This window comes from Larimichthys crocea, chromosome XVI (genome assembly GCF_000972845.2).
Source record: "Larimichthys crocea isolate SSNF chromosome XVI, L_crocea_2.0, whole genome shotgun sequence".
In the NCBI taxonomy this organism is placed as follows: Eukaryota; Metazoa; Chordata; class Actinopteri; family Sciaenidae; genus Larimichthys; species Larimichthys crocea.
In genome coordinates this window covers 14,743,418-14,766,017 of record NC_040026.1, presented here as the reverse complement: position 1 = coordinate 14,766,017, position 22,600 = coordinate 14,743,418, and the positions used below count along the sequence as shown (strand labels likewise).

Sequence of the window (22,600 nt, the reverse complement as noted above, 5' to 3'; positions counted from 1 at the left end):
TAAATATCCATCCATCTTCTTTAACCATGTATCCTCATCAGGGTTGTGGGACACTGGCCAAGAGGCGGGCTCCACCATGAACAAGTTGACTATTCATCACAGGGCTGACCCACAGAGACAATCATTCACACTCACGTTCACACCTTAGAGTTACCAATTAACCTGCATGTCTTTGGACTGTGAGAGGAAGCCGGAGTACCCGGAGAGAACCCACGCAGACACAGTGATAACCGCTGTTTCACGATGCCGCCCTCAGTAAAAGATCAAGTAATTTAAATGAAGAAATTATAGTGAAGAAGAGTAGAGTTTAGTTTTGATGGTAAATATAAATGTTAAAGAATGAAGAAACAAGGTAAAAAAGTGTAAAAAGAACAAAACATCCATCTTCTGTAACCGCTTATCATCATCAGGGTCACAGGGAGCTGGAGCCAATCCCAGCTGGCATTGGGCGAGATACGGGGTACACCCTTGGACAAGTCGCCAGCTGATCACAGGGCACATAGAGACAAATAAGCATTCACACTCACATTCACACCTACAAGCAATTTAGAGTCACCTGTTACGTGTATGTCTTTGAACTGTGGGAGGAAGCCAGAGTACACGGAGACATGACAAACAAATATCAACAGCCTCACAGCAAGAAGATTCCTGGTTTAAACCTCGACTGGGGCCTTTCTGTGTGGAGTTTGCATGTTCTCCGCCGGTTCTCTCCGGGTACTCCGGCTTCCTCCCACAGTTCAAGATGAACTTGACAGGTTAATTTGGTGACTAAATTGCCTGTGAATGTGAATTTTTGTTGTTTGTGTCTGTGTCAGCCATGTAAAGAACTGAAGACTTGTCCAGGGTGTACCTCACGCCCTAAGTCAGTTGGGATATGTGACCCTGATGAGGAGAAGCAGTTACAGAAGATGGATGAACGAATTAATGGGATGGTCAGCTGGAGATCTAGTGACACATTATCAAATGATACACAGTTAGAAATATATCCTATATTTAATGTTGGATGTGTATTTTCTTCATTTTGCACAGGAATGCTCTTCTGTCTCTCCTGTTTTGAAACGAGTGATCTAAAGTATCAGAGAGTGGTTTCATAACCCACTGCAAAAATCTCGCCTGCTGAGTTTATTAGGAGATATGTATCGCCTACCACAGGGTATATCCGGGACGAAAAAAAATGGAAGAAAAGAAAGGAAGGAGGCCGAACATATCAGCGATGTCATGTGAGTTTAGTGTTGAGGGTTTGTGTGCAAAGATTTAAGTGTCATGTTACTCTAGCTGTCAGATAAATGTAGTGCAGTAAAAAGTACAATGTCTCCCTCTGAAATGTGGTGGAGGAAATGTAGAAAATCTTCCACAAGAGAAATGCAAGTACCTCATATAAGTACACCACTTTAGTACTCACCTCTGGTTTACATTAACACCAACATATGTATATTAAAGAGAGGAAATAAACAGGAATAAACTGCAGAGGGAACTGCTAGTTGGTGATAAGAGCATCACTACCACAGCAGAGTGCTTAAGATTTACAGTAAGACCTCAACAAGCCATCAGAGGACAAAGTGTGGAGGGTTTTTTACCTTTAAAGCGCAGAATATACACGAGTCCTCCATGCACTTGTGTGTGGTCAGCTGTCGAAAGCTTCTGCGGAAGATGTCGAGATGCCACAGAACCTGAGAGACAAAACACACACATTTACACACACACACAGAAAAAACAACTGGATCGACATCTGAGATTTATGAATGACATATACTTTATATTTGACAGGGACACTCCAGACTGTACTTTGATATTTTAAATTAGGTTTTATAATTAGGTTTAGGAACAAAGACCACGCCTTGAACTCATCCCATTTCTTCACCTAAAGTACTTAAACACACCTTAACCTTGACTGTGTTTTCACATCCCTCCACCCGAAACCCCTTTTTACTTTCTCCCTTCTCTCTCTCTCTCTCTCTTTCGTTCAAATACAGGGTTCTACTCACATAGAGCAATGAAGAGACGACATCTCAGAGTCTCAACTCCTTCCTGGCTTCCTCCCATTTTCCAACCACCAAACGACACCGGTCCATCTCCGAACTCCTGCATCCATCACCCCTCTATCTATATACTCTTCATCCCTCAACCCTCATCCCTCATCCCTTCCACAGTACATCATCTTGGTTCACGTTCACCCACAACGTGCACTAAACCCCTCTAAATCTATGCCCATATTTGCGTGGCTTGAGTAATAAATAGTCAAAGGTATGCACATGTTCTTTTTAGCCTACTGACAGACTAATCTAAAAGTCTTATTTGCACATTTGCACACTAGATCAGTGATTCCAAAACTGGGTACCATGGCACCCTGGGGTGCTTTAAGGACAGGCAAAGGGTGCCACAAGATTTGTTTCTCCATTTCCATATTTACAATATTTACCTGCACTAGCTATGATTCTCTATTATTTTTTAAATAGAAGCAATAAACATTGGAATCACCACACTAAAAATAAAAAAGTTAAATATTCAGTTATGCTGTGGCTAAGATTGGTGAGATGACAGCTCGCGGTTGTCATGGCAACGCGGCATGCTTTCTGGGTGCACAGCAGTCAGAAATAGCGACTGCCAAGCAAGTGATAGAGAGTTATTTTATTAATAAACTGAAGGATTAATTGTTTCTTCATGAGTTGAGAATATTATCTTACTTCTACTACTTAAATGAAATAAACTAAAGATCCTCTTGGATTAGTTGAATTAGCACAAAACATAATTGATTTGCAGAATAAATACTTTATCTTTGATACTTTGAGTATATTTAGCTGTTATTGCTTACATACTTTCACTAAAGTAAGGTTTTGAATGCAGAACTTTTACTTGTCAAAAAAGAATTCCAATGTTTCTGCCCAGTGGTTGACGTTTCTCACAGCAGCAAACAAGCAAATTAATTCGCTTGTAACTTTGATCACGATGCGAGCCAAAGTGTTCTTAGCATCTCAAAATGGCAAAGCTGCTCTGTGCTCATGTTCAGTTCAGGGGAGTTAAAAGCTCTACTGGCTTTAAGGGGAGATCCCTCTCTCAGTTTTATAGTCCAACTAAACCGAGACCGAGTCAAGACCAAGACCAGAGAGTATATAGCCTACTTAGGTAGCTAATATTCATTAAAACTCTTTGGTTGAAGTGTGGTTGCTACATTTTTCGGGCCTTTGGCTGATGTCTCCTCCCAGAGAGAAAAAAATCAGAAAATGCACCCACGGTTGTGGTCTTGACCGGTCTTAAACTGAAATCCAGAGTCCTCTTTGTCTGAGACCGAGACGAGACAGAGTCTTAAAATAAATCTTTTTGATAATACTAACACTGAAACAAAGGTCTTCCTGTAATGTGAGATTGTTGCAGAGATTTCAGTACCCCAGTCCGCAGCTCTGTGTGGCTTTTGGCCATTTTCAGCTAATTGTTTTTTTCCCTGCAGCTCCCGCTGAGTGCGTTTTCTGCTTTGTATATTTTCCAGCTTCGAAAGAGTGAGAGAGACAGATTCAGTGGGACAGACCACCAGCACAAAGCACGTTAGAAGAACACGTTAAAACTACTAGAGAAGTGGTCTGCACGGTTAGACCCCTCCATGTCCTCCTCTCAGTCTCTCTCGAGTGCATAATTAGAGGAAAAAGCTCTTCATTCAGCATGCTGAAAGTTAATATTGACACAACAGTGTCCCTAAGGCTTCGCCTGAGATCTGCACCACTCGTGTACATGACCACACACACACACTCTTACAGCACGCACATACAGTTGTAGATCTACATGCACGCATGACACTCACACGCACACATAATCAATATGTATGGCAACCTTAGCAATACAAGTCTGCACAGTGTGTGTGTGTGTGTGGGTGTGTGTCTGTGTGTGTTAAGGAGAGAGTGATAGGTGGAGGAAAGAGGAGGCGGAGGATGACAGACTGCATGCTGACGCTAGTGTATGCGTTCTACCTTTCCCCCCTCTCTGTTTCCCCTCCTCTCTCTGTAGTTTATTTGGTCGTGATGAATCGGCGCCCTGCACAGCACTGCAGCAGCCACAAGGAGGGCACACTCTCCCCATGCCCATCTCTCTTTATCAGTATCTATCTATCTGTACATTTCTTTTTCTCCTCCCCTAAGCACATCCCCTCTATCGCTTCCTCTTCTTCCATTTGTATCACTTGTCTTCTCTCCCTCCCATTTTAACTTCTCTCCATTTTATCCGCAAAGAAAAGAAACTATGATGTAACTAACAAACATTAAAAAAAATGATGGGAACATAGACAGAATAGAAATTGAGCTCATCAGCTCATGTTTTTTTTAGGAAGTCATCATCTTCCTGCAGCTTTTTGTCATTGTAATTTGAGTCTGAACAATGATGCTGGATGCGGAAAAGTCAGTATTTGATTGGCTGTGGTAGTCTTAGAAGAGGTGGTCCTGTCTCCTCGTTTAAAGACATATTTGTATTTATATTACTGTGCTATCCAAGATATAATCTTTAAGATTTTCATGAAATCAAATCTAATTTTGAATACAATTCATAGCATCTACACTACATTTAGTAATCATCTCTCTATAAATCAGTTTTGACTGCTAGAGGCAGGTGGATTCAGATCGGCCACGTACACAGAATTTTTACAGGAAAACAATGCATGCATGAAATCCTCAATTTGATCTCACTGATAACACTTACTGTTCACTCTCTTTACACCTGATCACTGCTATATTAACTGCTAATGCAAATAAAAATTGCTGCCGCTTCATATTAAATGAGCTCAACTGGCGAAACGCAAGTGTCTTTGTGTGTTTGTCACCCCTAGTAAACGTTAATCTGTAAAGTAACAATGAGTGTTTCCTGTATTACTGCACCTTTATTGCTGTTACCACAGTAACCAGGTGTCACCAAAGCAACCAGGCCTGACATCTTAAAGATTACAGCTTTAACATCCTTTGTTTCGTTCAAAGTCAATAAACACAACACCAGATCAAAGATATCAAGGTTATATCAACTCTGAACTGTTACTATGCACCACAAACAAACTAAAGTTGAGAACTTTGACACAAGAATTTCAGTTATACAGAGTTAAACGAACAGCAACATTGTATGTTTCTACCATAAAATAAAGATTTAAAATCATGTTGATGCTACGCTGATGTGCAATCAGGTGAACTGCGTCTCTATCATCCCCATACTTCACTATGTAACTTTGTGCTCCAGGTGAGATCACGTGAGACGTATGTAAAACTCTTTACAGCACTAAGTTACACACCACCAATATTTCACTGATTTGGGTGAAACTAAATCATATTTTATGGAGGAAAATCTAATGCTTAGCAATTCAACTTTTTAGAGGAAGAAAATGTTATTTGTTCTTTGAAGAGTGACGCAGTCTCGCTTTAAAATTCTAAAGTAATTAAAGTAATAACGCACCATATCTGCTGAAGTTTTCATTTGCGTGTCAATACGTGTGATGCCTGGCTTTGCATGAATGAACTGTCTAGTTGTGTATATTTGTGATATCTCTTGTAAAAGACCTCCCAACTAAAGGCTTAAACATGCCTATGTCATGATTTGTTGTGTGTACATGTTTTGTTCCATAATGCACACATTATAAAGGGTTTACAGGTTGTAACTAGGGGTTTATTTTTCTTTAATGGCTTGATGTTGTAAATGTCAAATTTGTTAACGAATGGGTGCTCTGCATGGAGTAAAATCTCCGAGGAGGACACAGTTATTTTAATAAATAGCTTAATACCGAACTGTAATCATAAATAAATACATTATTACACATAAATAAAGCCATTAGTTACGGCTTACAAACCCTTATTATATAGCCTTATTATAAACCGTTACCTCTACCATCTGTGCACAAATACAACCACCCAGTTGTATATACAGATTAATCTAAAAAGACATTTTCTAATCCTATTACAAGCATGAAGAGAATTAGAGACACGATCCCTGTCATCAGTGACAGGAAACATTATTGTTGTTACAGTGAGGGTGCAATTTCTGGCACATCGCTGTGTGCGTCAGCTGATCAACATCAGATCACACTTATGAACTTATAATCACATTAAAACAACCCACCAATTGTGTTCAATTAATACAGTAAGGGTATCTATCTAATCTGACAGGCTGTCAGTTATAATCTGCTCTGCCTGCTTCACACCGCTGTTACAGGCTGCGTTGGTTGATTTGTGCCCTTCGTGACCCCGGCTCCTCCTGTTCTAGTCTCCTATTACCGACGGCATCGCTTTTCTTGCGCATTTTGTGCATCACATGATACTGCTGTCATGGTGACAGTCATTTCTTTCTGCACTTTTCACCTCGGTTATCTATCTGCCAGCCAAAAGGTTTGGTCGCAGCAGACATTTTGACTTGTCATGGTAGGGGGAAAAAAAGCACATAACACTTACAACTGCTCTGTTCTATTTGAGCGTCCCAGTGAGCCATGACGGTGTGAGAGTGAGCCAGCATGCACGGTACCAGGACCTTGAAAACTGAAGCAGCTAAATGGAATTAAGCCATCATTCATTTTGTTATTTACACTTGTGTTTTTTCTGCTGTAGTGTGTCAAAATGTCTTCTCTGAAAAAGGTCTAAACATTCGCTGGCATTCGCCCTCCTCCCCGTACCCTGCAAATATCCTCACATTTCCCGCCTCTCATCATCATCTGACCTCTACACCAACCTTCGCACCTGCTCCCACTATCTTCATCCACTAATGAGTATATAGAAATGCTCTTTTCCTTTTAGTCCTGCCTGCTATGTTGTTGATCCTTGCTTTTGAGTCCAAATATCACCCACTAGAAACGTTAAAACTGTATGTTTTCTTAGCTTCTTTCTAAATCCTGCTCTGATGTTCAGACTGATTGGTAAACGCAGCTTCTTCTGTCTAATAAAAGTGTACGATCTACGCAGTACATGGTCTTGTATCCTCTAATGTAAGTGTCTCTCACAGCAGCGTTAATGCAGACCATCAGCAAAAGTAGTTAAATAAGGACAGAAAATGTCAATCAGTGTTTTCTTTCAGCTGCAGTGCAACCCTGTCTGCCAGAAATTACGTTTCTATATTACTAAACTGTTTTTCCAATTATGTTGTGATGGCGAAACATAATCTCTGCCTGGATTATGTTCAGAGGCGATGTTGTTTTAATTAATTCGGCGCTACATTTATGTAGCACGCTGCAAGCCTCAAGGAGAACGGCTGGGGTGGATGGTGGGAGATCACATTGCAGGTCTTTTGACAGCAGGGTCTGAGTGTACAGGCAACAAAAACACTTACATTTAGATGAAGCATTCTTGCATTTGAAGTAAGAACCATGATATATTCCTAACCTCTGCATGCCGTACGTCTGTTTTTACAGTACATAACACTTCACACGCCACCAACTATTTCCTTGATCTGGTGAAACTGGCTCATATTTCATGGAGAAAATGTTTCCGGTTTCCCCTCAGTTGTCCTCCGGCTGTTACGCATCAACTCTCTGTGATTTACGGAGTAAACTGCTGCGAACTGTAGCTGCTGTTAGTTAATGTTAGCTCAGTCTGTTAGCCGGGCTCTGAGCTCAGACCACTGGGGAATGTTAATGTTTGTACCACAGGCATTTCGAACTGCAGGGAAGAAGAGGTTTTCAGGCCCCGGGCACTGGGGAGTGTAGCCAGTGTCATGCCAGAACCGGAGGCGGGTGAGCGGGCAACATAACCGGGCCTATCAGGTTCTATGGACATAGCTAATGGCGAAGAGACCGAATGATGATGTAGAGAAGAGTAATAACATCACACAGAAATATCTAGTCCTGGCTAAATTAGTTGTTACTGGCTCGTTTTGTATAGAAAGATCTGATATTTTAGTGGAAAACAAATGAAATACATTGTAAGAGAACATTTTTCAACATGCCAGATGTGTTAATTAACAACATATCCTCACTAAACTAATAGAAAAAGTGATACGAACAGCATTGAGCTACCCTAGTAGCATATAACAGTAATTTCTATGAACCAGATTGCTGCAGTGAAGCTCTACAGCTGAAAACATACAGATACTGTATAATAAAAAATCTTTATTGCTCAGTCATACTGAATGTATGTGTAATTTCTCAAAGGTTTTGCTCATTGCAGGAGACTGTAGCTTTGTGTGTAGCGTACTGTCAGTCAGTCCAACCCAGCTTAACTGTGTATGTATGTTCTTTGATCTGCATGTACGTTCTGCACGGAAATCATGATTAAAACACTTATACGGCTGTTAAACTTATCATCAGTGAAGTTAAGATTCCGTTTTGATAGGACGACACTGCAGAAAACTTCTACAATTAATCTAATTGAGTATAAATAATCGAGTTTTCATGCTGATTTTCAAATCTTTCATCCCTACCGCTGCATCACTCACACACACACATGCAACATACACGCGAACAACACAACACTGCTGGATGAGTGAGCTCTGTGTACTCTATAACTCCTTGAGCTATTTTATTTTTACCTGTGTTTACACAGTGAAAAGCTGCTGAGCATGCATACACGTTACCTCGCAGCACCTTTCCTTCGCTCTCATTAAATTTCACACATCCACAGAGAACAACCGACACTGCTACTGCTGCTACTGCTGCTGCTGCTGATGCTGCTGCCACCCTGCAGCTCCACTGCAGCAGCGAGGGGTTAACTGCCATGCCAAAGGGGCTCTTAGTGGCCAGAAATCAGCAGAGTATCGCACTTACTATCAATACATGCACTGAGGAGGAAACTTTTTATTCCTTCTTATACAGCAAATTTGTTAAGCGAGTTCATTTTCAAGCAAAAATCCTAAATATTTTAGGCTTTCAGCTTCGTGAATGTGAGGATTTGCTGGGTTTTTGTTTTCAGGTTTGTATCACTGAAAATATTTGGACTGACATAAGCATTTTAAGCTCTGGAAAATGTTTCACATTTTTAATTTCTACATTTTATAGACAAATTGGAACAAAATGTATGAAATAAAACAAGAAACTTTGAGTTGTAGCTGTCCTAAACCTGAACTTTGACCCCTTACTTTTCGAGTAAGTGCCGACTCACGCACGCTTGCTCGCTCACTTTAATCTCTACAAGCAAACATGTACGCACAAACACACTATCAGCCGACAAGCGTCTCAAAACACTCCCTCACTTTATCATCACTCGTCTGTGTTCGAAATCCTCTCTCCTCTGTGTGCGTGTGTGTGTACATGTGTGAGTGTGTGTCCTTGAAGTGGCCCACTTCTTTCCTTGCTGATGCCGCCTCTTTGTTGAGGCATTTTCTTCATCTCACAAATAAACTTCACGTCCTTCACTTTGTCTTTTCATCTGTCTCTCTCTTCTCCTCTGCATCCTTCCCTCTCACCACAAACACTCTTCATTTTTTTTGCCCCTACCTTATTTGACTCTTTAATTCCACTCTTTCTCCCGGCAGTATCCCCTTTAGTCTTCTCCTCAGTTTTTTCATACTGTATACTCCTCATCCCTCTTTCTTCTCTTCTCCTCCTTCAGCAACTTTTCTTCTTCTCATCTATCCCTCTGCTCTCTTCAACTCTCTCTAAGCTTCTGCCTCATCACCCCCCTCCCTCCTCAGCTTACCCCAGCCTCTCTCTCTCTCTCTTCTTCCCTTTCTCTCTCAAGCCAGTAGTCAAGAGGCATTTATGTGTGTGTGTGTGTGTGTGTGTGTTTAGAGAGAGAGAAGGTATGTCTGTGCCAGCTGGAAGTCTTGGGAGGAGGGAAGCGAATGTGTGTGTGTGTGTGTAAAGAGAGAGAGAGGGAGAGAGAGAGAGAGGAGATGCAGCAGTAGCAGCGCAGTGTCTCAGCATCTCCACACACGGACTGGATGTCCACGCTGAAGCCAAACTGGCAGCGGTGCCAAAAACCCACTGAAACACGCAAACACCCCCCTTAATATGGCGCTAATCTCATCCCTGTCGTGCTTAAATATCAATTTACTGCAGTGTGAGGGGGGTGTGAGAGGGGCATGTGAACTGTGGGTGTGTGCAAATCAATAGACTATAGACGTAGGGAAGCTTAAGCCTTTGTAAAGTACGACTTATTAGAAGGTAGTAGCTACTTTTTACCAATAACACGCACAAAAAATTACAACATCTTAAATCTTCTCAGTATGCAAGAGGAGGAACAGCTTCTGTCATTCAAAGGAACCACTATTAAAGCACAATAATACTGCCAAAGCACTTAAATTCTGCATTTTAGTCAGTTAATGTCTGTATTTTTATGTGGTCTTAGCATGGAAAGGTGTGTTTTTAAAGAGGCTCTGCACTCCTGCACATTGCATTGCATCACATAATCAGTCTTGAATCGTGTCTCTTTCATACCACATTTGTCCAGTTTCAGAGGATAGAAAGTAACTGGACGAGTTAAAGCAATATAAAATCAAATTAAGTAATCAGATTTAATGTTTCACTGACTGTCTGATCTCTGCAGCTCTGCAGGCCTGCACTGCAGCCACCCTCACTTCTCGTTTCTTTTCAGGGGCCTAAGTCTGAATGTCTTCAGCGAATGTGTAGGAGACATCTGCACTCGCTAAACTGTCTCACAATACTGTAGCGTTGACATTTTTTTTTATTGGCAAATAAAATTGGTGATAAAATATTCCCAAACTATATGATGCTTTTCTTTTAATTTTATGGAAGTTGCTTTTTTTAGTTGGATATATTTAACACACACACCCAACTAAAAATAGTTGACACAGGCTGGTGGATTGAGGTCAGGTGACTGACTTGGCCAGTCAAGGCCGCTACATGGCCCTAAATGTGACACGTTGCTTCCTTTAATACTTTCTGACTGCCCTGAATTTGTGTGTGTGTGCGCGTTTATCCGACTGACCTGCAGAGCGCTGTTGAGGAAGCAGCTGTTCTGTCCCGGCTCGTTGCTCAGGCCTTTGCTGGGTGCTATAGAGGTCATGGTTCTCGGGGTCACCAGCCCCTGCACCCCGCCTACTGCTCCGCCACCCGACGCAAAGTAGTTCCTCTTCCACGACATCACTACCTGGACGCCCCCGTTTCCACGGCGAGGCGGGGAAGGGGCGGGGCAGCAGACAAAGCGACGGCCTCTATGTCACTCCCATGAGAGAGAACGAGGGAGAATGAGAGAAAAGCAGAGGAGGAGGAGGAGGAAATGGATGGAGGAAGAGGAGGGAGGAGGCAGTAGCAGATCGAGGCGATGTGGTGTGACTTGGATGGGGATTTGGCACCCATACAACCCTACCCCCCTCTCCAGCCGTCTTTTTACTTTTTAAAATCTGTCCACTTGCTGCAGCCAGCAGTTGGCTTTTTCTTTTTCTTTTTTTAGCTCCTTGGATTTAGCAGTTTGTGTTTGAGGACATGAGAGCGTGTGCCAAAGTGTCCTTTGGCAGATTCTGTCAGATAAATGTTGATGTCCCATGTGGGGACTCCTTCAATGTTTCCTTGTCTCCTCTGTCACTTTGCCTGTAAGACACAAAGACCAACATGTTAGGACTTCTCACACAAAACAGCTGGCATGTCTACCTTTGGCAGGTTTACACCACCAAGAGTTTTTTTGAGTGCTGTGCTGCATAATACTGCAAATGGATACTTCTTTCAGTAGTGTAAACGCTGTTAGCATTGTTAGCAATGCAGATAAAAAACTTCAAATGCTGTTTTGGGGATTAAAAGTAACTAACTGTGGGCTGCTAGATCACCGACATTAAACTCACATTACTCAATCATTCCTACATAATGTGCCAAATTAACAGAGAATTAATCCCCAACTATGCTCTATGTTTAGATCGCTGTTCTAGTTTATTGCACATTTTCTGTACAGTTTAGTCTTATCGTTCTCATCCACCCATCATTTTACAAAACAAACAAACAGTGGACACAGTTGGCGACGAGATAGTTGAATATTTAAGCAGCGAAAGAGTCACATATTTGTCTCGGGAAGTCAAAACAGCGCTAAAAGGAGAAAAAAAGGAATGCTAATGTTGTTCCCTGTCTGTTTATACTTACTACTAACATACTAATATGTTCACCGTGACATGTATTGAAGCTGTATTGACTTTCATCTCATCATCATACACGCATGAATCATGAAAATCATCACATGAACTCAGCTGTGTTAGCCGAGGTAACACTGCATCAGTGACATGACAAGGACTGCTCGGAGAAATCTGTTATGTCATGTCATAATCGGTACTTAGGGACATTATCTAGAGCTTATGCTTGCTATACAGCTACCAAATGTGTGTGTGTGCGTGTGTGAGACTGAGGGGAAAAAAAGAGGCATTTTGTTTGTGTGTTTGTCACCCTACAGTAAGTGTGCGTGGGTGTGTGTACATGAAGTTGCATAACACCACAGGGCAGTAGCTAACAGATCCGCAGTGCCCCCCCTCCACCCTTTCCTTCCTCTCTTCCCCTATAGCTTTCCCTCTTTTTGGCAAAGCTCCCTCGCCTAGTTGCCGGGTTGCGTTGCCGCCACAGTACCCCAACTTGGCGAAAGGCCAGAGGGCGCAGGGATGCTGTCACTATGGTGATGGCCACATGGGACTCGGGGTGCCGAGGTGAGGTGATGAGGGGGTGGGATGGAGGTAGAGGAGATGTCGTGACAAAGATGGCAAGGGAAATGCATCAGAGTGGATACAAAAGGAAACATTATGCAACTGCAATATCAGTCCATCTACTTGTCACACAATCCTACTGCAGACTGACAAATTCCTTGTCTATCTATCTATCTATCTATCTATCTATCTATCTATCTATCTATCTATCTATCTATCTATCTATCTATCTATCTATCTATCTATCTATCGATACATTCATCCATAAACAAACAAATTGAAAGAGGATTTATAAAGGGATTTATCTGGCATGCCCCCATGTGCCATTTTTTCTCTACAGCACAGCATCCTGAGCTTCTGTCTCAGCATACAGTGTGTGTGTGTGTGTGTCTGTGTGTGTGCGAGTGTGTGTGTGTGTGTGTCTCCCGCTGAGTCTGTGTGGAGTGTGTGATCACACATCCTCTCTCTGGCTGCACCCTACAGCCACACACAACCGAGATCACTCTGGCAAGCCCTCGCACAAGCGCTGTTTATGTGGCCTGTATGTGTGTCTATGCATATGTGTGTGTCCCCACATCTTTCGGCTAGTTACCATGGAAATAGGCCAAGCAGCAGGCACGTGGGGGAAAAGCCAAACCATGTGATTTAACTGAGAGACACACTGTGCTGCACTGGTTGATAAAGCATTCACACACATACACATACAGACACACACACGGCTGGCGAGTGATGATGATGTGTATTGATGGTGGAGAGTTCCTGGAAGCCAGAGTGAGTCAAGGCACAAGTCAATCAAACTCCCTGACCCTGCGCTGGCAGGCATAAGGAAACTGGGACCTGTGGTTGCAGTCCAGACAGGCGATCACACATGAAAGACGTTTGCCACGTGAGATGTTGAGGTGAGGACACTGGTTGTACATCCAGAGACAGACACAATGTGTGTGTGTGTCTGTGTGTGAATGTGCATGTGTGTGTGTGGCTTTTTATCTTCTAAGCTGATGGAAATCAGTCTCAGCTGGATTACAACAATGGAGGAGCAGACATATGGTTATATTTAAAGGGTTGGTACACCTAAATTACCAAAAAGATACTTTGTTAATTAGTGCTGCTAGAGATGTGGTAAATGGACTTACATAGCGCCTTTCTAGTCTTCCGACTTTCCAACTATCTCATTCACCCACTGACACAAACATTCATAAACTGATAGCGCTGGCTGCCATGCAAGGTGCTCACCAGTTTTTGGAAGCCAACCATGTATACGCATTCACACACCGATGGCGCAGTATCTTGCCCAAGAACACTTCAACATGCAGTCTGGAGGAGCCAGGGATGGATATGATATACACGATTTCTACTGCCATACCAATATCGTTAAGGACTGAATTCTGTATGTATGTTGGGATCTTAGCATTGGTTATCCTGGATAATTCACAGACCTCACTGTCGGAAATACTTTCTACTTAAGTTTCTACTACTGTCAGTATAAAGAATCGACAGCGGACGTGTGACCCACAAGTTTCTGAAGAGCTGTTTTGAAGCTCAAAATCTATGACGACACTCACCTGTCAATCAAAGCGGTCATGATGTTAACTATGCATAACTTTGAGTCTTAACATAAAAACTGTTTTTTGTACCAGGTTGTAAACATGTTTATTTCTGCAGTGAAGGAGGTTTTAACATGGGGACTTGATTTCTACCTATAAAAACTGTTGACAGGCACGAGGAACAGCCATTTTTGTTGCTGTGAGAATTCCAGATATCTTAAAACAAAAATAGTTTTCATGGTTAGATAATTCGATAAGTAAGGGTGGAAATGTGCTTTTTAGCAATTATGGTGAACAGACCCTTTGAGCTCTTCAACTGCAGACACATTTGGCAGGTTCATCATTACTCAGGGTTATTCAAACCCACAGAAATGTATTTTATCCTCTTCTCATCTGTATTAAATGTTATTATATAATGGTGCAGCCCTTACAAATGGCACCTTGGATTTTAATACTCTGAGTGAACAGAAAAATAGAGCTTGTGTGATGCAATGCAATACAAGTTGATTGGACATGGCATTGCTAATATTTTGTCCACTTTGTTTACAGTATGAAGGGACAAAATATAACAAACACTTCAAACAACCTCAAAATGACCATATTTTATGTATCCCATAGTTTTCCTGTTGCCAACAAATCCCATGGAAAGGCATCAAAACCATCAATTAATTGATCAAACTAGCACAAATTCTGTGTTTAGCCAAAGCCGTAATCCTTCCTCTGTGTGTAGAGCCAAAAAATATTAAAATCTATTAATGAGATGGATGACTGGGTGACATGTTCCCTCATCGTGATGAACAGGAGCATTGTAGTCTGCTGCCATAAATGCTTACTAGACCACTAAAATGTGTATTAATCCACCACTGAAAATAGTCCCCAACAAAGAAACTATTTACTCATTTGCTAAAAATGACAGTGCACATCTGTTCCGTAACCGCTTAAACTTATCAGGGTCGTGGGGGGCTGGAGCTGATCCCAGCTAACATTGGGCACAGTACATCGTGGACAAGTTGCTAGTTCATCACAGGACTGATAAACAACTATACACACTGACATTGGCACCTACGGGCAATTTAGAGTCACCAGTTAACCTGCATGTCTTTGGACTGTGGGAGGAAGCCGGTGTAACCACACAGACACGTGGAGAACATGTGAACAAACACGATGACTGAAACAATTATCAGGAGTGAGTGCCACAACCCTCTCGGAGGGGCTGATCCTTTTCTTTTCTCCGTTGCCCACAGTACTACAGTAGCGGAAAGATCTAGGCTAACAACGTGAATTTCTAAAACATATTCATTACTGTTAAATAGCAAAAAAAAAAACAATTAACCCTTTAACTATTTCCTGACCTCACAATCATATGAATGCATGTACCATGCACACACAAATATTTTGACTAAAGTTGATCAAAATGTAATGACCTTTCGTCAACTAAAATTCTAACTGAATTGGTTTGAGAAGTCATCAATTCAACTAGCCTACACAGAAGTGACAAAAACTGCAGTTCCTCAAACGTCCACTTGAGGCTGGTTACAGAAAAGGTCAATCTCTATAAGTCCCCATGTTAAAATGTCCAATATCACTGCAGAGATAAACATTTTTACAGCCTGGTACAAAAACAGTATTGGTGTGTATAGCTAATTTTGCTGTTCATGACAACTGTACTGAGTCTGAATTTTTATATAACTCAAATTATGACATAATAATTTATATAATTCAAATTATATTAAGGCTTGGGTTGGGGTGGTCAGTGGCGTAGTGGGTTAAGCAACCGTCCCATGTGTAGAGGCTTCAGTCCTCGCTGCAGCTGGCCCCAGTTCGAATCCCACATCGGACGGCCATTTACTGCATGTCATTTCCCTGCTTCCTGTCTATCTTCAGCTGTACTATCAATAAAGGCCAAAAAAATAATCTTTAAAAAAAAAAAAAGCCTTGGGTTAAGTTATGTAGAATTAACAGCGCAGCCACTTTGATTGACAGGTGGGTGTTGTTACAGATGACTTGTTCGCAGCCTGACTCAGGTCCTCAGATGTTCCACGTTATTGCCGATTTTTAGATTAGACCGGAGGCAGAAGAGGCAGGACTACCGACATGGCAGCGGCCAGAGCCACAGATTTTGAGCTTTAAAATAGCTCTTCAGAAACCTGTGAGTGACTTTACGCTTACACTGTTCATTCTTTATACTGTCAGTGGTCTGGACCTTAAAATGGTCTTTTAAATGAATATGTGTGCCAGTGTGACAGCAGATGATTACTTGTGGATCGATAAGAGCCAGCGGGGGCACAGCTGGAAGCATTGAGGACTGACAGCTGTTTTCACGGTTTCACCATACTGTCGTCACCACTACTACTGCTACATTTCTCACCCCACCATTTTACCCACTGCTTCCGTCTTCTCTGCTCCTTCCTATCTCTTCCTTTCTCTGACTGCTCACCGAGCAACATGTAAAACTTCCAAAGTTTGCAGGAGTTTATCCGAGGACAGAATCTGAAGGATGGCTCGATGCCTGTTTGATCCCCGGTGCACTGTGACGCTTTCCTCTCTGATCCACATCTCTGAGATTAATGTAAACATTCTGCGTCAACATCCGTCCGTCATTCTGCCGCCCCATCAAATCAACATTTGAGAGCAGTGGCACCACATGTGACAACGGATCAAGCAGTCTTTCCATTTTCTCATTGCTTATTTTTCATGTTGTTTACTCTTTTCTGTTCTCCCTGTATCATTTCTCTCCATCTCTCTGTGCTGTGGAAAGAACATGAGATGAGTGTTTGATAAGTTCTTACGTAAATCTGAGGTCGTTTAATCTCTTCTTGGGATTGATTTTTAGTATGAAGCTGTTGGAAGTAGTTGGGTTCCCAACCAAGTACGCAAAGTATGATGCATTGGAAAAGCAGAGAGGAATTAACAACATCTCATCTTACAAATTACTTTATCCTCACTTGAGCTGGGAATAATTTTCATCAAGAATAAAAATTACTCCATGAGTGAGGGTGTCAGGAAAAGCAATGCTGACCTCTTGCCACAGGTTGTGTAAAAACACAGTATATGGCCAGAAGTATGTGGACATCCAAACAAAGTAAGGCTACATTCAGACAAGATCCAGTGCTGCAGATCTCTGTTGAGTCGGGGTGATCTGTTTTGGCTGTGGTGGTGCAGTGACCTGCTGCAGAAAAGTTGGATCCAACTTTTGGAAAAAACGCAGCTTGATGTCACGCTGCAGTCACCAAATAGACACTCACACAGGTCAAACCCTCCACAGTCATCCTGAAATGTCTCTGAAACTGGAACTATCCAGGTGGATTCATGGACTAAGCTCTGATGCTCTACCTGTTGTGTACCCAGCTTCTAAATCTGTGTCTGGCTCACAATTTACACTGCAAAATAGTGACCCTAAGTGGACACCAGACCATAAAACCTATACAGGAATTCAGCCCTTCCAGATTTTGTGTGGGTGGATGTTATGTGATAAAGCTTGATGCTTAGTCTGCGATCCAGTTCATCCTCAACATATTGTTTGGGGTTAAGGACAGAGCTCTGTGTAGACCAGTCAAGTTCTTCTACCAGGTAAACAATTTCTTTCTGGACCTGACTTTGTGCATGACGACGCCGTCTTGCAGGTCTATTCAATAGCAGCTCTGGAGCTTTTGATCATGTCACTTTCTCAGCAGCTCAAGTAAGCCTTCTGGTCAGACTGTTTTGTTGTTTTCAAGGTCAGGACTGAACTTTTTTAAAGTTTTAAATCATTGTATGATGTAGGCCTAGACCAAAAGCACAGAAAGGTGTGGTGTCCAAACACTTTTAGCTACACAGTCTAAGTTCAACGTCTAAAATATGAGCTCCCGTTGTACGAAGCATCTTCTAATTTGCCCTTTTGTTCTCACCATTTCATGATCCACTTTATCCGCTTCAGCTGAGGCGAAAAAAAAAAAACATTTAAAAAATTCAAAAACTGGCCTGGAAATTCAGACGCTGTTAATGACGCTGTGAATTTACTCTCACTGTTTGTCTCTGCTGTGGGTTAGTGTGGCGTGGTGACAGTGACACCGGTGTCATGCAAGCTGAACAAAGAGCTGATACTGTCCCTGAGGACAATAGCCCGTCTCTCACACCGTCTCCCTCCCACTCAAGCTAACATAAAGGCGAGAAGAAGTATATTTATATACGCCTGTAAAAGAGAGAAGCCTTGATCGTTTCTTTCACAAACTGTTTCCGTCGGCTGCGATGTCCTCTCTCGCTCCCATTCACTTCATTCCTGCTCTGTCTTTCACTTTCTTCCACTGACCTCTATTTTCCATTCTCATTCACTCTCTCCGCTTTCTTCGCCCATTCATCTCTGTCTATTTCCTTTCTGTTTCAGAAAAACTTCACTTCACATGCATGTGCTCACATTCACACTCACACTCACACACACACAGTGGTTTCCCTGTAACTGGGTTATGTGTAACTTCAAATAGCCTTAGTTGACAATAGGGAGAGCCCAGAGTTCATCCTCCCCACTGCTTCTCTTTCTCCTCCTCTTTCCCACTTTAAATCTTAAGAGAAGTTACATATGTGTGTGTTTCAAGTGTGTGTGTGTGTGTGTGGACATACAGTAGGCACACGTGCCGCACCATGTGTGAGCACATTACCGAGACTGAGATCTTTTTTTTTTTTTTTTTTGCAAGCTTCAAGGTCATTTCCCCGCTCAGACTCAACATTAACATTACAGTATACATGTAAAAACACACATGTAATTGTATGCACGCACACACGCTATAACCTAGATGCAACCCATTATCGCTGTGGCACACGTGAGGGGGTGAATATTTGCTTAATATTTAGGCTATTACATAACCACCCTTATTTACAACGCATGCTGGGAATCATGTGAGTTGTTTACAGTTTAAGTCAGAGTACAGAGAGAGAGGAGAGGAGAGGAGAGGAGAACATAGCAAAGGAAAGGAAAGGAAAGGAGGAGGAGAGGAGAGGAGATGAGTAAGTGGAACATTACATGGAATAAATAACCACATGTGAATGACAACCAGTTACAGGAAAAAGAGAGAAAGAGCAGTCGGGTGGATGTTAAAGGTCAGACATACGAGCGTGCCTTTCTCTTCTCTCTGCTCCCTCTTTATCCTCTGTGATGAAGGCGATAATCTGCTCCTCTTTATACCTCAACCCCTCTTTTATAATCCCATACACGTGGACACCACCCTGAACGCTTGATGACATTCACACGATCACGTCTGAAGAAATGCTCTGAGTCAATTTAAGCTGAATTTAGTTAGTTTGTCTACAAATATATGCTATGAGTCAATGAGACCTTAAAGCTCAACACATTTTCCCACGCATGCATGCAGGATGATTAGACGCTTCTCAGGAGGCTGTGTGTTTGGATTCTGGATATTTTCACTCTGAAATAAATTAGTCTTTATCACATTCAGTCAGAGAACTGATTAAAACAAAAGAAAACAAGCTAAAAATAAATCCAAAGATCCCAAAGTCTAACATCCTGGAGCATGGAGATCTTAATCTTCAGCTCTGAGGATGTTCTGTTGTGTCAAGTTGTCCGACAGTCCTCCATAGCGACATACAACGTCATATAAATCTTCCAGATTAGTTTGAGCATTTAAAAAAATGCCGCCCACAAGTGAAATCGCTCTGAGTGGGAGGAGAGAAGGTCAGAACAAACTTTTTTGTAGATAAAGTGAGTTTATCTTCCAGGACATACCTTCTACACACGCAGTATAAAAGGATGTAAGATAAGATTACTGTACCAAAGCTACAGTGACAGGTCATAAAATATGAAAACAGCAGAGCATATAAGGACATGTCATATTAAATAAGGTACAGATGTGGGCATTGAGATGGTATTTTTAAGAAGCTAAAAATGGATGTGCAATTTTAAATTAAGTAAGGAAAACACACACAAAAAAGTCAGCGCTTTGCAGAGTGTTTCATCTAAAAATAAAAAAATTAAATTAAATTAATGATAAGTCCAACTTAAATGTCAAGGCGACATTTCAGCTCAGTGTTGCTGTAGCTGTGTGTGTCCTCCACATGCTGTGGGGACCACTTCATATACTCCATATATGTATTTATTTCAGGGGTAAGGCTTGGTTTGGGGTTTTATTTAATCACTGCAAGTAGAAGTAGCCAAAACTAAAAAAGTAATAATGAAAATTGGACTTTTATTTTGTAAGTATTCACATGTCAGCAGGCGTGAGGCAGGCAGCAGAGGGCTGTGTCACCACCGTTAATGTGACGGCACTAGGCTGGTGATGCGGGACGCCCGTGTGAGGGGCCAAAGTCATCAATCACGCGGATCGAAACCGCAACGTTAAATCAATAGCGGGCCCCCGGGAGCGATGACAGCGGAGCGTGAATCCGCCTCGGTAAAAAGCCTTGCGGTCTCTCCACCATCCATCAACAAGTCCACACAGTCAGTGTGTACCAGAGTCCACCAAAACACGCAGAACAAGACAGGACAGGAGCCACGCGTACAGTAGTGGTGTGTACCTGGACGGCCTGAACAATAACACCTGTAACTGTGGAGAAGGGATGCTGTTGTACAACACGAGGTTTGCTGCGTAGAGGGGAATTACCGATCCAAGACCAGCTGACAAAACACTGACAGGACACAGAGGAGGAGGGAGGAGGAGACGCTGCAGATGATGGAGAAGAAGATGACACATCTGTTGAGGACCACATCTGGGCCCACCTACCCCCCTCCCATAAACACACACATACACGCACACACCTACTGTTGGTGTCTTCAGTCCCGCACACATGCGCATCCCACCCTCCCCGCATCTCTCCACCTCCGCCGGCCTCTCTCTCTCTCTCTCTCTAGCTGTGATGGAGCCCCCATGCAGTGCGTAATGTTGCGGGTTCTTCACTCACCTTCGGGTGCTTGTCGCCGCCGGTCTCCGTCCGCTCGCGTGTCCTACCGTGTGATTTAACGGGCGAGAGAGAGAGAGAGGGTGAGCCGTGGGCGCATCCAGCCCCCACCAGCGCCATCCAGCGCTGCTGCTGCTGCTGCGGTTCTCGCGATAACCGTGCCCCCATCTTCCAGCTCCGTGTGTGACGTAGCGGTTTTTTAAATCCAACCAACACCAGCTTTGCGCAAAGCGATGGCGCCGCCTTCTGGGCACGTTGCGTAAAGAGCGCAAAGGGATGGCGATGGCGATAGTGATGGTGATGATGTCATCCCGTTATGCCTTACCTGTTATAATCGCACACACCTCTGCAGTCAGATGTAGCCTGCTGTCAGCAACATGTAGAGGACATCTGTTTCATTGCTGCTCATTGGAGACCAGCCAGCACCAGTTTACAGTCACAGCCTGCACACACTGACATTCATAGAGCCAGAGAAAGAGGTCATGGGGACATTGTTGAATTTGGCAGTGCCACTGTAACTGAGATAAAGTGGCATTAGGCATGAAAACTACCACAAAAGGAGCGCACAGATTAGAAACCCTTACCCCTCGCTTTGTTGCAACAAACTAGAAATTGGTATTTTTTTTGTGATTTTAGCACCCGCAGTCTCAGACCGTAATACCTGTAAATATGGACAACCAAACATCAAGCAAGTGCAACAACACAAGACATAGCAGCGAGCTAGTCCAACAGCAAGACGCCTCGTCTGCCTTTTTATTTCACCGAGCTCTCGCCAGCCACTAAAAGTCAGTCAGTCCAATTCTAATGAATAAATCAAATCCATTCATACTTTATTCACTTGTATTAAATATGAAGATGAAGCAGAGCACCGTCTGTTGTCCAACACGTTCTTTTCATTTTACTTTTGGACTTTAACATATCTTCCCCCTCGCCTCTCTAATATATTTACCATCCTTAGACATACTACAATCATATGTATTTGTGATCTGCCCATTTGCCATGTTAACCTGAGATTTTCACACTTTAGGCAGCATTGGTATTTTTGCGATTTAGCACCCCTGGTTTCAGAGTGTAATCCCACTGTGGTATATATGGACAGCTGTAAATGTGTATTTGTTATAATTATATGACTTATTATCAACAACTAGTGAGTTGACAACATTGCTAACAGCCAAACATCAATCAAAGGTCAACAACACAAGACATAGCAGCCAGCAAATATTACTTACTAGTCCAACAGCAAGAAGTCCAGATCGGCGTCTTTCAGACTTACTCTTCTCTGGTGGCTTCTAGCTCAGTCACCTTCTCATTTCCTCTCTTGGCTTCCTCCGTCAATGTCCTCTTTATCCATTTCACCTCTGTCATTATGTCCACAGAGGTTGCTGAGCCCCGTTACGTTGCCTGCCTATCTAGCTCCAGTTCTGGCACGACGCTGGCTCCACTGGTCTGTAAACCTCCTCTTTCTGTGGTGTGGTGGACAGTTCACAGTACGGTCAGCCCACTAACAAACTGAGCTAGCATTAGCTAACAGCAGCTACAGTTTGCAGCAGTTAACTTTACTGTGCATCAGGAAACTCAATTACTGAGAGAGGACAGGGGTGTCACTGTTGAGTACTTCTCACGGGTGATTGTACCCGGGGCACAAAGTTACG

At 42.6% G+C, this 22,600-nt stretch overlaps 1 protein-coding gene across 7 annotated transcripts in view; it reads right to left on the bottom strand.

Moving 5' to 3' along the window:
• usp54b (ubiquitin specific peptidase 54b) overlaps positions 1 to 22,298 on the bottom strand; it is a 57,026-nt gene extending 34,728 nt beyond the window's left edge. For 2 of the 7 annotated variants that reach the window (XR_002042399.2, XM_019266045.2), the window contains exons 1-3: positions 20,952 to 21,142; positions 10,830 to 11,431; positions 1,578 to 1,670 (exon numbers count right to left, since the gene is read on the bottom strand). Coding sequence is in view for 6 of the 7 variants with exons in the window: in XM_019266045.2 (XP_019121590.2) it covers positions 1,578 to 1,670; positions 10,830 to 10,985 (249 nt within the window). In the remaining variant the exon portion in view is untranslated. Of the gene's footprint in view, positions 1 to 1,577; positions 1,671 to 9,376; positions 9,616 to 10,829; positions 11,432 to 17,950; positions 18,942 to 20,808; positions 20,891 to 20,951; positions 21,143 to 21,273; positions 21,401 to 22,177 lie in introns of those variants that run through there. The other 5 variants (XM_027289527.1, XM_019266046.2, XM_027289528.1 and 2 more) reach the window with 5 other exon arrangements.
• Between the last annotated feature and the right edge of the window lie 302 nt (positions 22,299 to 22,600).